The sequence below is a fragment of the Monodon monoceros genome, unplaced genomic scaffold, assembly GCF_005190385.1.
Source record: "Monodon monoceros isolate NGI ecotype Baffin Bay Population unplaced genomic scaffold, NGI_Narwhal_1 Super_Scaffold_21, whole genome shotgun sequence".
NCBI lineage: Eukaryota > Metazoa > Chordata > Mammalia > Artiodactyla > Monodontidae > Monodon > Monodon monoceros.
The window spans coordinates 132,768,137-132,783,343 of record NW_021703778.1 but is presented as its reverse complement, the minus strand read 5'-3'; the positions used below and the strand labels follow the sequence as shown (position 1 = coordinate 132,783,343).

The 15,207-nt window shown below is 44.1% G+C and overlaps 1 protein-coding gene across 1 annotated transcript in view; it reads right to left on the bottom strand.

Annotated features, from left to right (window-relative positions):
* The window catches only part of DAAM1 (dishevelled associated activator of morphogenesis 1), a 179,332-nt gene that overhangs the window by 23,272 nt on the left and 140,853 nt on the right, over window positions 1-15,207 (bottom strand). The window contains exons 17-19 of the mRNA XM_029237931.1: window positions 8,084-8,168; window positions 2,743-2,849; window positions 628-716 (exon numbers count right to left, since the gene is read on the bottom strand). Coding sequence (XP_029093764.1) covers window positions 628-716; window positions 2,743-2,849; window positions 8,084-8,168 — 281 coding nt within the window. The remainder of the gene's footprint in view (window positions 1-627; window positions 717-2,742; window positions 2,850-8,083; window positions 8,169-15,207) is intronic.

The following is a 15,207-nucleotide window of genomic DNA, read 5'->3' as shown; positions in this document are numbered from 1 at the left end:
TCTTGGCTGACTCACCGACCATAAGCAGTTAGGAATACATAGAGCAGCTACTGCATTTTCCACATTCCTTTGCAAACCCTTTCTTGCCTGGTGTGAGTCAGATCACAGGACAGTTGATCAATTCCACTGATAGAAAAACTGGGCAAACGTGTGACATGTCACAGCTGGCAGGTGTCATCAGGACCCCAAAGTCAGCCTGCACTCTGTGGCTGTGCTCTTCAGTTGCCCACATTTCAAGCACCTAAAAATTTAACAGCCTCAAAATCAAACCGTGTATCAGCCTCAAATCTTCCCTCAGAAAAATCCAGTAAGGCCCCGTTACAAGAAAGCTAACTGTAGGTTTAATGCCAGTAACGATCAAATAAATTCCTCACCAATACCCAGATAGCAAAAGCCCAGTTCTTCAGAGGAGTCCAGGGAGTGTGCTGTGAGTTCCAGAACCCAGGCTAGGCCATCAAGCCAAGGACAGACCTTAAGTAATTATCTGCTAGAATCCCAACAGCTTTCAAGCAAAAAAAAAAAAAAAAAATCACCAAAGGGATCTAGTTTACTATATGCACTTGCATTGCACTTGTAAATGGGTACTTGAGATGAACATCATTGCCAGTCTGGGCAGCTTGACTTTACCTTCTACTTTGGGTTTCACTTCTGCCACACGCTCTGCAAACTTCTTTTTGAAGTACAGCGACTGCAGTCTTTGCTGGTAATGATTGATTCTGTAAGAGCAAGCATCAACTAATGAACATGTACTTAATACACGTATGTTCACTCAGTGAATATGGAGGTGATGGTACCTTAGAGCACTCCCACCCCAACACGCACACACACACACAGAGTTCCTCTCCTGGACGGGAGCACAGGGCCTGAGGCCAACTGCACCTGGAGAGCCCATTTCCCAGTGCCCTACGGGGAGTGTGCGGATAAGTGCAGCAGGGCCTTAGCTCCAATCAGCTTATGCAATTGCTAAAAGAAAGTGAGAGCTAACTGCCGTTGACTAAAGCCCCCTTCATTTCCTCAGAGTCCTAGTAGCTCTTGAGAACAGAAAAGCGATAAAAAGGAATGAAAATGTAAAGACTCCCCGCTTCTGCTGCAAATGAAGGGCAGTTGCCTGCACTCCTGCCATGGTGCTTCACTTGCCACAAAGTGTGCCTTGCAGAACTGTAGGCTAAAACTTGTCTCCGGCATTCTCTCCTCACACCATCCTCTCCCCACTCACATCCCCAAACCTTCCTCTTTCTTCACAGTTAGGTCCCTAGCTGTACCCCTCGGGGCTGGAAAGCTCTGCCTTCCAGGATAGCGACTAGCGACAACAGGCCACTGGCCTGTGATCACCACCAAGACAGGCTGCTTGGTGTTTCTGAGCGGGTGAGGGTGGGCATACCTGCCCAGGCCTTCTGAAATCGCTGCCTAACCTGCTCTCCGGTGGAAACTTCAGTCCAGTAGGACTAGCGATCAGCCCTCATCCAAAACTATACCATATAATCAGACAGATGCAGGCCAAGTTCTGCTCTTATTAGGTGACCTTGGGCAAGAACCTTAACTCCTCCAGTTGCTGGCAGAGAATACCTCCCTGCCTGACAGCCCTCCTGGCAGGGCTGATAGCAGGATTAAGACGCATGCAAAGATCTAGACAGTTACTAAGGCGCAGTTATTGCAGGTGGCCATGTATTTGTCCACACGAAGGGTTGCTGGGCATACGTGTCAAAATTTCAAAACCATCCTTTGTTCTACAGTAGTATACAAAATGGCAAGTTGAGGTGAAACAACAAAAATAAGTCCAGATATGGCAGAAGTGCAGAGTGGCGTGTTCACCTTGGCCACCATGTAGGCCACTGGCACTCAGGGGAGGAGCTCTGCCCTGGGGTTGACTGAGAGTTTCAGGATCACTGGTCCTTGTCCAATGCAGAATCAATTCGCTAGGCCTGGGATGGCAAAGCAACTCAGCTCACACGCCAAACTCAATGACGGAGCAGTGGCTGCTGCGGGGCTTTCTGGAGAAGGGTTGAGAAAGCTTGCCAAGGTTCCGTGGGAAGAGTGCCACGATCGATTAGTGATGTCTGCGTGTGTCATGATTTGACATCCAGACCCTGGCTATTTAGTTATGTGGGCTCTACGTTGATACCTCTGAGTCTGCCCATTGTTTTCTATTTCACAACAACCTTGAGATGTTGAGGTATAAGGAGGAGTGGGCTAGAATCCCAAGGGATCAAAGTGCTGAGGAGAATGACACTGACTAGAACCCAGAAAAGTTATGACTTGATTAGGTCAAAGTACATGAGCCAAAGAGGCCCAGAAATAGAGATAACTCTGAAGAAACTCTGACCCTGGCTCACCCATGGGTGAGAACTCACATAAACAAAACAATCAAGTTCCACACAACTCAGACTTGAGGAGATTTGGGGATTTAAAAAGGCTTCAAGTTAAGGCAGGTTAACTGGCCCAGATAATTCAACAGGAATCAAAAGATTCACTTCCTTAGAAAGGCCAGGGGCATCTTTACTTTTTTTTTTTTTTTTTTGCGGTACGCGGGCCTCTCACTGTTGCGGCCTCTCCTGTTGCGGAGCACAGGCTCCGGATGCGCAGGCTCAGCGGCCATGGCTCACGGGCCCAGCCGCTCCGCGGCATGTGGGATCTTCCCGGACCGGGGCACGAACCTGTGTCCCCTGCATCGGCAGGCGGACTCTCAACCACTGCGCCACCAGGAAAGCCCCATCTTTGCTTTTTAAACATTTTCAAACTCACCTGCTCATCTCGAAAAGGAATCTATCAGCCTTGGCCATCCGATCCAGTTCATGTTTATGTTCCTCCAACAGATCAATGTCACTTTTTTCAGGAACAAATTTCAAGAGCTAAAAAGTACATGCAAATATTAAAACTGAGGTTTATAATTTAAATTCTTGCCCTAATTTTTCACGCTTTCAGTTAAATTGTCCCAAGATGAAATTTTAACATTTAATTTATAAGCTCTCCTCACAGGTGACTGTTCAGATACAATGAAGTGATTAAATCTTTCCATTTAGGTGGCCAAAAGGTACAAACTTCCAGTTACAAGATAAATCGGTAATGGGGATGTAGTGTACAACATCATGGTTATAATTAACACTGCTGCTTGATATATAATGAAAGTTATTAAGACAGTAAATCCTAAGAGTTCTCATCAGAAAGGGAAAAAAAGGTTGTTCTGGTTTTTTGCCTTTAAAAAACTTTTATCTATATGAGATGATGGATGCTAACTAAACCTATTGTGGAAATCATTTCATATTTGTAAGTCAAACCATTCTGCCACACACCTTAAATTTATAGTGATGTATGTCAATTATATTTCAATAAAATGGGAAAAAAACCTTTCTATTTTTACTTGAAAGTAGTTAAACCAGTGTAAGATTCATTTCTGGTATCTATGTGTTCTATAGTGCCCCTCAAATCAGAATTGGGAAGTTCTTTACTAGGACCCACTTTACATAGTCCATTAGAAAGGGGCCTTGGAGATTCAACCTTCTCATGAGAAGATGCTACACCTGAGGTCCAGAGAGATTAGGTCACTCACCCAGGATTATAAAGCAAGCGTGTGTGATCTTCAGAAATAGAACCTGGGTCTCGACTTCCAGCTCTATGCTTTTTTCCTATTACATCATGCTGAAATGAGTAATTTTATGTGTATTTTCTAATCAATTTGCTTATTTCTTTGGCTTATCTAATTCCATCTCATTTTTTGCTCCATGTAGAGTTAGGTGAGAGGAACACAATGGGATGTGAAGTTTTTGATTCCATATTTTATTTTGGATGAAGAAATGAGCATGGAATGTGGAAGAGAGCAATAATACTTAAAGTAGAAAAAGCACTTCTGTATGTGTCTAATTTTCTTTAAAGGCACAAACGTGTATGTGTATGCCCAGGGCTGTGTTTGTGTGCTATTTTCTAGATCAAATATTCTTGGACTTAAAAAAAAAAAAAATTACACTGAGCCTCTGGACCCTGAGATCCTCCCCATAAACTTGATGCTGGCATTGCGTGGTCCATTTAGCAGGTTTTCAAATGTTCGTTGGATTTAATTAAGGGATCTCAGAAAAGGCAGTCAGTCTGGGTACCACCAGCAGAGAAAGAGAACTGGAACTACAGGGAAGGAGATGAACGGTTTGAGGTTGGAGATATATTCCAGGCAGAGTGCTTATCATGCTGGGTCCTGGAAGGGGCAGTGCAGCACTTACACAGGAGGAAGAGCGGCCACCACAGCCGTGGGGGAGGGCAGCAGTGGGCAAGGTCAGGGAGGAGCAAGGGCCTTGCAAAAAATTCAGTCTTTATTTTGAGGGTATGGGATGTAACTTAAAATCTCAAGTAGGGGAATGAGTTTGCACTTTAAAAAGAACACTCTGCCTGCAGAATGGAGAAAGAACTAGAAAGGATCAAAAGTATTGGGGGTTGTGATTAGATTGTTGATGCAGTAATCCAGGTGAGAGACGGTGGTGGCCTGGAATGGGTAGTGGACAGGTTCTAGAGATATTTACGGGGTTTGAACTGGCCTGACTTGTCGACTGTGGTAGATGAGGGTCAAAAGGATGAGGTCCAGACTTCCGGCTTGGGCAATGATGTACACAGAGTGTAACAGGGAACACAGGAGGAGAAGGTTGGAGGAAGGTGGGTGAGGAGAAGGTGAATTTAGTGTTTGAAATACTGGCAAGAGAACCAAGTCGTGATTTCTAGTAGGCAGGTGGACAAATGGGTCTGAAATCCCAAAGAAATCTGGAAGACAAAGCTTTGGTGTGGGTTACAACATGCATGGATGTGAGTAAGGTAACCAGGGGGCCCATCAAGAGAAAAATGCAGGGCTGGAGAGAAGCCAGCATTGATGTGATGAGAATAAGAAGAGGAACCTTCCTAGAAGGCAGTGGAGGGGCCTATGTGGAATCACAGGGCCAAGGGAAGAGATGTTTCACCATGGGGCAAGTGGTCATCGGTGTCACACACCACCAATACGTCAAGGAAGATAAGGAGTGCAAAGTACTCCCTGGCTTTGTCAACAAGAAAGTTCGTATCCTTAGTGAGAACAGCTTAAGGGAGGTGAGGGGGACGGACTGCAGTGAGGTGAGGAAGAGTGAACAAGCTTTCAAGAACTGGCTGTGTCAAAAAAGAGAGAGGAGGGGCTTCCTTGGTGGCGCAGTGGTTGAGAGTCTGCCTGCCGATGCAGGGGACACGGGTGCGTGCCCCGGTCCGGGAAGATCCCACATGCCGCGGAGCGGCTGGGCCCGTGAGCCATGGCCGCTGAGCCTGCGCGTCCGGAGCCTGTGCTCCGCAGCGGGAGAGGCCACAGCAGTGAGAGGCCTGCGTACCGCAAAAAAAAAAAAAAAAAAAAAAAAGAGAGAGAGGACAGTAGCAGATGGGGATGTGCGGTCTTAAGAGGTGTGTGTGGGAAGGGCTGGGACCTGAACAAGTTACATGTTGAGAGGGCAAGGTGGAAGACCTTGAGGAGAGGGGCAGGGCCCTCTGGGTGAGGTCCCTGAGCAGAAGGAAAGGATGGGCCAGAGCAGAAGCCAGGGACACCCCTCTCTCCTAATGGGGTGGATGGAGGAAAGACGGAAGTAGATGCCAGGGAATTCACAGGTCTGGTGGCCTGAGAGCTTCTAGGCATGGATGTTCCCACGTTCATATGGTAACACTGGACAAATGTCTTCTTGTTCTTCCTCAGTGCTGGAGGGAAGGTAGTAGGGCAAGGGAAGGAAGGAAGAAGAGAGAGGACAAGGCTTATTTTTTCCCCTGAGTTTGGATTTTTTCCTTCTGGACAAGGAAATTCAGTTCTAGTTTCAGGGGTCCCCCCATACCTGCCCTGCTGAGCCTACAGGCCCCTGTTCAGGATAACACAGACACCATCTGTCTCTTGTTACTCACAAGAGCACAGTGAGAGGCACAGGCTAAAGGCTCAGGCCGTCTCAAGTCAGAGTCAAGAACAGACTGTGTTTGGACAGTTTTGAGAGGAATGAAGAGCCAGACAAACACCTGGAGATAAGGAGAAAGGTGTGCATCCCAAGAAAGGGGAGTGTGTGGATCTCATCTGAGATCTGATCTCGGTGGCTAAAAGCAGCAGGAAAGGAGGGGTGGAATGTGGCTCAAATGCAGATCATACCGAGTAGTAAAGGATGCTGTGTGAAGGCAAAGGAAGCAGAGGAAGGGGGGTAGAATAAGGAGGAAAAGAAAGAGCCTGGGAGATGAGCAGAGAGCAAGACACCCACAACCATCAGCAGAGGCCAGGTCAAAAGTATCCACTTGGCCAGATTCGGCTTCAGTAGACTGATTTTCTTACTTGTATTTATTTGAAGTACGTTCTATTTGCACTACAAGCCCTTTTGGCAAGATTCTGAAATCCTTTCCCTCAAGGAGGAATTTTGCTGGTTGCAATTTCACAGTAAACAGATCTTGTGGAGTTTTAAGCATACGACCTTATCGATAGAGGCTGAAGACCTAAGGACTAAAGCAGTTTTCTGCTTAGTTCTTCACTCTGGGTGAAGCAATTTTTGATGCAGGCATTTGGAGCGCAGGGTCACCTGGGGGCCAGGGAGGGACAGAGGGCAGCTGGGCTCCACTCTCTTGGGGCAGAGGCTCTGTTTTGACTGGTATTCCGCGAGGGAGGGAAGAGTGGGCAGAGGAGCTAAAAATGCTCGAAAAAAGGAATACGTTTAAACTATTTATACACAGAGCATCCGAACAGACTTGGAAACATAGTCATTAGCTATTTTGGGAACTAAATCAAAACTTAAAAGGACAGCAAGAAAAGTTTCTCCACTGCTAAGTGTGACGGTTTTCACCCAGGATGACTGCAGCTGCAAAGGTTTCAGGGAGGAGTGGGTCCATGGAGGTGTGGTGATACCACACACATCACTCCTCCCTGCCTGGTATCTGAGGCCTTCTGGGAAATCAGTGAGAACCGTGGAAAATGCACATGCATACAGGCACTCCACTGGGGTCCCTGTTAGCGGAGCAAAGTATCCATTTCCTCTTCTCCTGGGAGCTCAGCCTGCCTACAGGTGATCCCTCAAGTTCAGCCTGAAATCATGATCACCTGTGTCCACTGTTGACCTTAAGTGGTCCTGGCTCTAACAAATGGAGGCCTCTTGACCAAAATCTCTCAAAATATGTTTCTGTTGGCAGGGACAAGGAGACAGAACAGGCTTAGAGCATTCAGAGACTGTCCCCACAATGCACAGAAAAAGTTAGGGCCAGACTGAGAGATAGGTAACAATCCCTGGGGCATCTGCTAGTACAGTATCATCAACAGTATCATGTGGGAAATAACTGAACCAAGCTGCCGACAACACACAACACAGCTGGAGTGGCTGCATGGAGCATGTTATGGAAACTGCATGACGAGAGGCTAGGGCACCACATCCAACTTGTTGCCTGGACATAAAAAATACAAATTATCTTCAAATACCACGGACAAGGATGTATACTGATTGTGTATAAATCTACACCATACTTACTATCCCCAGCATTTGAATTTCCTGCCATTTACAACGCAAGAAGGGTGCTATACAACTTACGGAGACAAGGCCCAGCCCCAAGAAGTTTACACCCCACCTTACGACACATACGAGTGTTTTGATGAAGATGACAGTGCTAGGGGGTTAACAGTGGCTTCTGTGGTTGTGGGAACAGGGAGCCAAGACCAAGACACAAATTGTGTCAGGGATTAAGCAATGACTCAGTTTATGCAGTGCAGCCTGTGACCTCACAGTGCTGAGATTCTCAACATTCCAGTGAAACAGACATTTTCTACTAAAGCTAGTAGATTTCTATGACCTGCTAAGGAGTAACAACTTGATGGCAGGCAGCATGAGAGACAGATTCCAGCATCGAGGGTCCCAGGCATTTGACGAAGTCTGGACCGTCCTTCTCACCCATCATTTTGGAAACAAGGGAAGAATCAAGTCCTAGAGGCTTCTGACAGAGCTGTGTGGAACTTTGGTTCAACCTCCTCAATTCAGAGATGAGGAAATCATCTACCAGCAACAACCAGATTCCTTTCCTCAGTACGCCCTCCCTGCTGAGAGTCCGGTGTCACCCGTGCTCTGAGCGTTGCCCGGCAGCTCACCTGTTCCAACATGTCCTTGGGCAGATCTTCCTGCTCATCCATGGTTAGAATTGCCCGTTTGATTTCATCGTTGGATAATTTCAACCTGGAGAAAGAATATTTTACTTGTTGTTAACGATATCGGCTTGAGCCGTAAACATTTAATACAAGGTAACGCATTTTGCTATCCCAGCTGTTGATCTTCAAGTGCCAGTTCTTCTCCAAATCTCTCAGTGAAAGCTTCTTTCCTGACAATGTTGCCCCTAAAAATAGTCTTTTGAAACGGCTTTAACATTCTTCCAGGGCTTTCTAATGCTCTGCTGGCACAGAGAACAAAGCTGTTATGTTCTACCATTTAGTTTCCTTAAACAAGGGATTGGAGGATGAGAAACAGGGAACCCCCCCCCACATACCTGTTTTCTTTAATATATAGTATCCACAAATTGAAGGTGAAAGGGGAAAACTAACTTTTTAACTTATGTGTCAGGAGTGTTTAAGGTTCTCTCTCATATTAAAAATGGATTTTGAGAAGATTAGCAGGATCTATATTATTGTTAAAAAACTGAATAGTTGATATACAAAATAAAATGTATAGCTGAGGAGTTTTCATATGTGTTATTTCATTTGGCATTCAAATTAACTGTGATGATTTTTTTTTTTTAATTGAGGGAGAAAATGAGGCTCAGAATGGCTAAGTGATTTACCCAAGGTCAAACATATACAGAGGGGCAGTATCTAACACAAACCCAAGACTTTTGATTGCTAATCCCAAATTCTTTTTACAAATAATGCTTATCTAGTTAATATCTCATAGGGAAGGATTTAAGCAAAAACCCAAATCTATTTTCTGTTTTTCTGTCTACCATTAATTCATATGATTTACTAATTTATATTAAGGATTTATGTCTTGATTCTGGCAGGACAACAAAGTACTGACTTGAAAAGAGTTGAAATTAAAACGTACTTGTAAAAATATGTTTTTATTACATACAACCAAAAGTCTTAACCAGGGAAAAAAATCTTAATCAGATTATTAGCTGTAACAATAGGGTCATTCTTTTGTTCTACTTGTAAGCATCAGACCCAGACTTATTTAAAACATCTTACTTCCTTATAAGCTACCACTAATATGTTATAGTACAATTATTCGATCAGTTCTTCTAGTTTATGATCTTCGAGAAGAATGACATTTAGGACTGGGAATAAAGACATGAACACACAAATACAGAGCAAGGCATATAGCCTTCATGTGTAACATTTGAAGGAAGGGACTTTGGCATCAGACAGGCTGTGCCTGGCTGACACTTCTTGGTCAGTGTCAGAAAAATTGGAAAAATTTTTTTCTTCAGCCTCAGTTTCTTCGTCTATAAAATAGAGATAATGATAACCTATGTAAAAAAAAAAAGGATTTTTGTCTGTGTATAAAGTGAAATAATGCATGAGACATGTTTAGCATAGTGTCTGGCCATAGAAAGGGCTCAATAAACTATACGTATACTCTGCAAGGCAGACTTTTCCACCCAGAAAAAAAGAAAGCAGCAGTACTTATGTAACATTAATATTTAAGGACAGCTATTTGATAAATAAACAGCGCTTAGTAGGGTTATCATGAAACTTCCCAAAGTGCTCTCATACCCATTGTTTCATCAGAGTTTCCTCTCTGTATAGAGCACCCATTAGACCTGGGAGAATTAAAAAAAAATTAGAAGACATGGTGCTTATTTTAAAGGTGGTTATAATGTTTGAGAGAATCTAATGATAAGCTGAAACACTCCACACAAGGGTACATGAAGCATACATGGTCAGCTGTGCTCTCCCAGGTAAACGAGAGGGTTGGATCAGTGCAGGGGTGGCCATAAAGCCCACGAAGGAGGAAAGAAACCACTCTGGACACCTCTGCCTTGTCCTATTTCTCCAGATTTTGACATGATCTTGTTAAAACCATCCATCCTGCCATTGAAACTGAATGTTGTTTCATGTACTAACAAGTAGGCCACGGAAGGAACAGATTTGGGAATCCTATTGTACAAATATCATTCTCTTCTATTTCATGCTTTCAAACCCAAATAGAGCACCTAGGCAACATGCCAAATTGTCCACGTTCTAGAATAAGACCCATTCTCTTCCCTAGTCCAAGTTGTAGCACCATAATAACTCCTGGGCTGTGGACAGTGACTCTGGATCTGGGCAGACGTCTCTAGATTGATTTAGTCATTCTGGAGTCAGTCATTTCCCGTGAATATGTTCATTAGAACATCATAATGGAAAACTCCCAAACTTAAATGGAACAATTTAGCCAAGTTGGCATGGGTAAAACATATGACAGGAAAAACTGTATCCCGGCATCAGGGTCTCTACCACATGGGCCCTGGGTAGCCCTAGATTCCAGGACACTGAAGGCTCTTGAGTCAAGTAAGGGCAAACGCCATGGTGTAGCCATGCAAGGCCAAAGAAGTGGGACATTAAGCAAGGTTGAAACTGCCACTGATGAAAACCAGCTGGCTGTGGAAATGTCTAGTTACCACGAGAAAAGCTCCACTTATTTAAAAAAAAAAAAAAAAAAGATTAGTTCTGTGTCCTTTTCACACGGAGTGGAAGAAACCACTTTATGGTGTCTTTCTGCTGAGTCCTTCTGTTTTGCATTTAAGAGAAAAGGAGTTGAACATCAGAGTGAGAACAATACTTGAAGTATCAGATTTGCATTTCATTAGCTCCCCATATGGAGTGCAGAACTTCTTGCTTTTGAAATTGTATATATTTATGCTGCTCAATCCCCAGAGGCTGTCTGGACCAAACACTAGCTCTAATTCATAACAATTTTGGTTTCTCTTCATGTGGCCCACAAAGAGACTTGAGACTTTAATGGCTAGTACTTAAGAAAATCTACCTGTCAACATCCTGCCTTGCACGTGGTCTGTGGGAGCAGACAAAAAAGCTGTACCTTTGGGGAAAGAGGAGAAGCGTACACGGCCCTCTGGGAGGCTTCTATAGGTTGCCAAAGAGTTCTTAGTATCATCTGTCATCCACAGATTGAGTCGCTAATCTCTGTAATTTAAGGACCCTACCAATCCTAACCTTCTAATTGCTTTTAAAGCTTGGCAGTGTTCTGGTGTGCAGGAGGGTGGCAACTTGTGAGACATCCACTTCGACTTTCTTTGCAAGGCAGGAAACAAACCAGCCATTTAAAACCAGTATTTAACTCCACCTTGCTCTACTCAGGTATTTCAAAAATTTGCCCAGAGAACTGAAACATCCAGGCATAATTAAACTAAGTTAAGGATGGATGGCTAGATCAACTTTAGCTCTCCTTCAGTGGATTTAAGCCAAACCCCTCTCCTTTAAAGTAGCCTTTTGTGGTTTACTACACCCCGGCTGTCATGTTAAGTGAGCATCTGGAAAAAAAGAATGGCAGAACACTTCATAAAAGTGTATTTTAGGTGGGTTCATTTTGCAATATAAGCCAGCTTCCAAGTTTCTTTCTTTCTTCTTCTTTTTTTTTTTCAACAGAAGGGAGAGGTCTGTTTTAGGGAATAAAGCAGAGTGAATCTTAAGTTGCCCCATGTCGCCTACATACACACAGCAGAGAAGTTGTTGCTGGCTCTTCCAGGGGCCTGACGAACAGGTCTCATTCTCGGGTACATCGTGTCCATTCTACTCACTTCTCAAGTCTGTAAAAGGCAGGGTCCCTGGTGGCTTGGAGCGTCACACCTTCCAGACAGCCTCTTTCTGGGTGCTGTGAGGGACGCTGGACTCTCATGCTGTGAGCACATAAAAAGGGCCTGTACTTCCTCCCCTGCTCGGCCCCTGGGATGAGAAGGCCTTTCCTTCCCGCTGCCTTCTCGGCTCCAGGCAAGGCTGTGGCAGGTGCCCCTGGCCAAAGGGTCCGCGAACTTTCGCGGTATGGGGGTAAGAAGAGCTTTTAAAGATAACCAAGTGCTGCAGACACGTGTGCATCACAACACTGCCCATGGAACATGCCACGGGCTTTCACCGCGGTGGAATCTGGTGTAATGACTGCGTGGCTGGTAATTAAATTCCTAGTCAGCAAGGTAGGACACAGAGAGGGTCGCCGGTCTTTGGGAATGAAATAAGCAGAAAAGAAGAAAGACACTAAGTGTGGAAAGGTAGGAAATCTTGACTTCAACTTGGAAACATTCCTACTCATTGTCCCCAGGCAGAAAATCAGTCTCTAAATGCTAGTGACAGGTTTTGTCTCTCTCCAGTCTGTCCCTCATCAGGTCTGAGCTGGGCAATAGAAAGAGCTCCCTATCTGAGAGCAGCCTGTGCCTCCAGCTCTGACCCCTCCAGCCTATCCTGCAAACCCGTCAGAGATCAGACTCAAAACCTCATTAAGACAGTGCTGTTCTCTGGAACAAACGGCACCAATTCCGGATCCCCCAGGTACACAAACGGGCCATTAACTGAGCAGCTGCCACATACAGGCACTCTGTCAGTGCTTCTCACACGCTGGGTCTCATTCTTACAAGCCCACTGCTTTCATTACCTCCATTTTATAAACTGACCCTGGGCTGACTCGGGCCCTGACAAAGGCACCAGGCCTGGATCTCAGGCCCTCCTGCCTGGTCTCATTTAATCCAAGTGATAATCGTCTGCTGCAATTACAGGGCTCTCGCTATAGCCCGGCCTGTACCCGCTCTGGTGCCTTTGCTCCTGCTGCACCCTTGGAACTGCCTCTGCTCCCCTGCCTGTGTAACTGTTAATGGCCCTCGAGGCCCACTTTCTCAGGGAAACCCTGCTGCTGCCCCCTTGCCTCACCTTGGCTGGGCTCCCCATCTCCTTCCATCCAGACCAGTCTAAGGCCTGAATTGTTCACAGGTCATCTTGCCTGTGTCACTGTTCTCCAATTAGCCATGCACTGCCAAAGGCAACAATGCTACCTTAAGTCTTGGGACATCCTATGGCACCCAGCACAGTGCCAGGCAAGTAAACACTCCAAAGCGATAACTCTAAGCAAAAAGTATCAAAGCAAAGTATCACAGCTCTCCCCTCCTTTAAGCCCCTGGCTCCTTTTGTGTGTACTTATGCATTGCCAACGAAAAGGGGAGAGTGAAAGCAAGGTAAACCAACTGCTGACTGGTTAAACAACTAAATAAAAACAAATTAGTTCTGCTTAATTTCTTTTACCTTTAGCCCTGTGCTTTCCTGATGAGAGAGTAAAACCACTGACCACTGAGCAGACAAGCATGTGGTACTGAATCCTCTGTGGCAGAGAAGGTTTTAGACCCTGATCAATAAGGCCCAATTACCATAAGGTTAACTGCATCTCAAAATCACCTTGTTATGCATAATACATTTTAAAATTATGCTCATTGTAATACTTATCCATTAAATTGGATATTAATAGATAATTTAACAGATACGAGGCAAGTTCTTAAAATTATCTTCTACAGAGTTCAGACACATTCACATTCTAAGTCACCTTAGCCTTTGACACTTTTGATGTAATGAGGGAATGATATACCACAATATGAAACAATTCCTCCAATAATGGGATGGGAAATTTGCCAGAAGGAGTTGTAACCTTATCTATAACTAGTGTAATTACCCTCGGTGGCATCTTGTACTGAGAATAATCTATGAGAAACTGGGTCACAGCTAGAGCACTTAAAATACTATAGAAATTCAGAGTGATAGCTCCCTTGGCCAAGCTGTTTTTAAAGTGCTCCTCTAGACTGCAAAAGTGCAAAATAGAGGGGGAAATTCTAGGGTTTTAAAAGAAAAACTTCGCCAAAATTTTCATTTAATTTTGCTATTAAGTAAAAACATTTGTAAAAAGAAGTTTTAACAAAACAAATTGTATAGACCATAGGAAAAAAATATGTAGCCCTTCAAAACTATTTTCAGTGGTGTCTTCCTGAACAAAGGTGGGGATAAACACAGGGCCTGGCCACTTACACAGCTTCCAGCCAGAGGCAGAAATTAAATGCTAACAGGATGGTTCATGTTACCTTACTAAGTTGTATTAAAATTCAGGGGTCTTACCAAACTTCAATTTCTCTTTCACTAAAAGAAACATTTGCTCCACAAAGTAATATATGTCTGGCTATCAATCAAACTTCTATGCTGCAAACCAAGCAGCGGTGCTGTGTGTTAAAAGAAACTTACTCTAAGACCATGTGAAAAATAAGAACTACTACAACTACCACTACTTTCCGTCTTTACTCTCCCTGAAAGTCACCTTATGCCAGCCTCGATACATATATAACATTCTTTCCAGAATGTAACCAATGTGACTTATACATAATGCCTCAAAGTTCAGGGTTCTTTATATTTTCCTTCCCTTCATCAGCACTCGGTATCTCTGTCTAATGTGAAAGTCCCTTTTAGAGAAAGAAGAAACTAGATTCAGAAAAACTACTTGAAATGCCCAGGACAACCTGACACATTGCCTGAAGCTATAATCAGATTCCAGGTTCCCGAATTTCCTTTCTTCTTTTCAAGCTCCAAGGCCATGATGGTTCACTAATTATGAGAAATACTTCTGAAAGGGCTGAACTGGATGAATTAGCATTTCACTGAGGTTTGAGTTTTACATATTTTTTTAGTCATAAAAATGTTCACAAAGAGCATGAAATAATATAATCCTGAAGTATAAAAAGGTGACTTTAGAAAGCAAAATGAAACAAAGAGCCTTCATGCCTTCATCGTGGACGCTGACTCTGTGACAGTGTTACTTCAATGGCTAAAGAATCTCTAAAGCCAAGAGGTATAAATAACAGTAAAGTACATTTTATAGGCTCTCTGGAAAAACAAAACAAAACATTGATTTGAGATGTTCTGCTCTTTAAGATTTAGGAGTCTGGAAATTAAACTGCAAGAAAGTAGGCATCCAGCTGTGACATACTCCACGAGGGAAAGGAGGCACTAACGGTCCTCTTCATGTCAGACAGAAGAAACTCAGAGAACTGACCCTCAGCAGAGTCCAGGTAAAAGGATGAGTCCAAACATGTGGTTTGGATCCACATGATAGAAAAGTTCGTCCTGATAGCCTCATCCATCAGAGGGCAGACAGCAGAAGCAAGAAGAACTACAATTCTGCAGCCTGTGGAACGAAAACCATGTTCACAGAAAGACAGACAAAATGAAAAGGCAGAGGGCTATGTACCAGATGAAGGAACAAGATG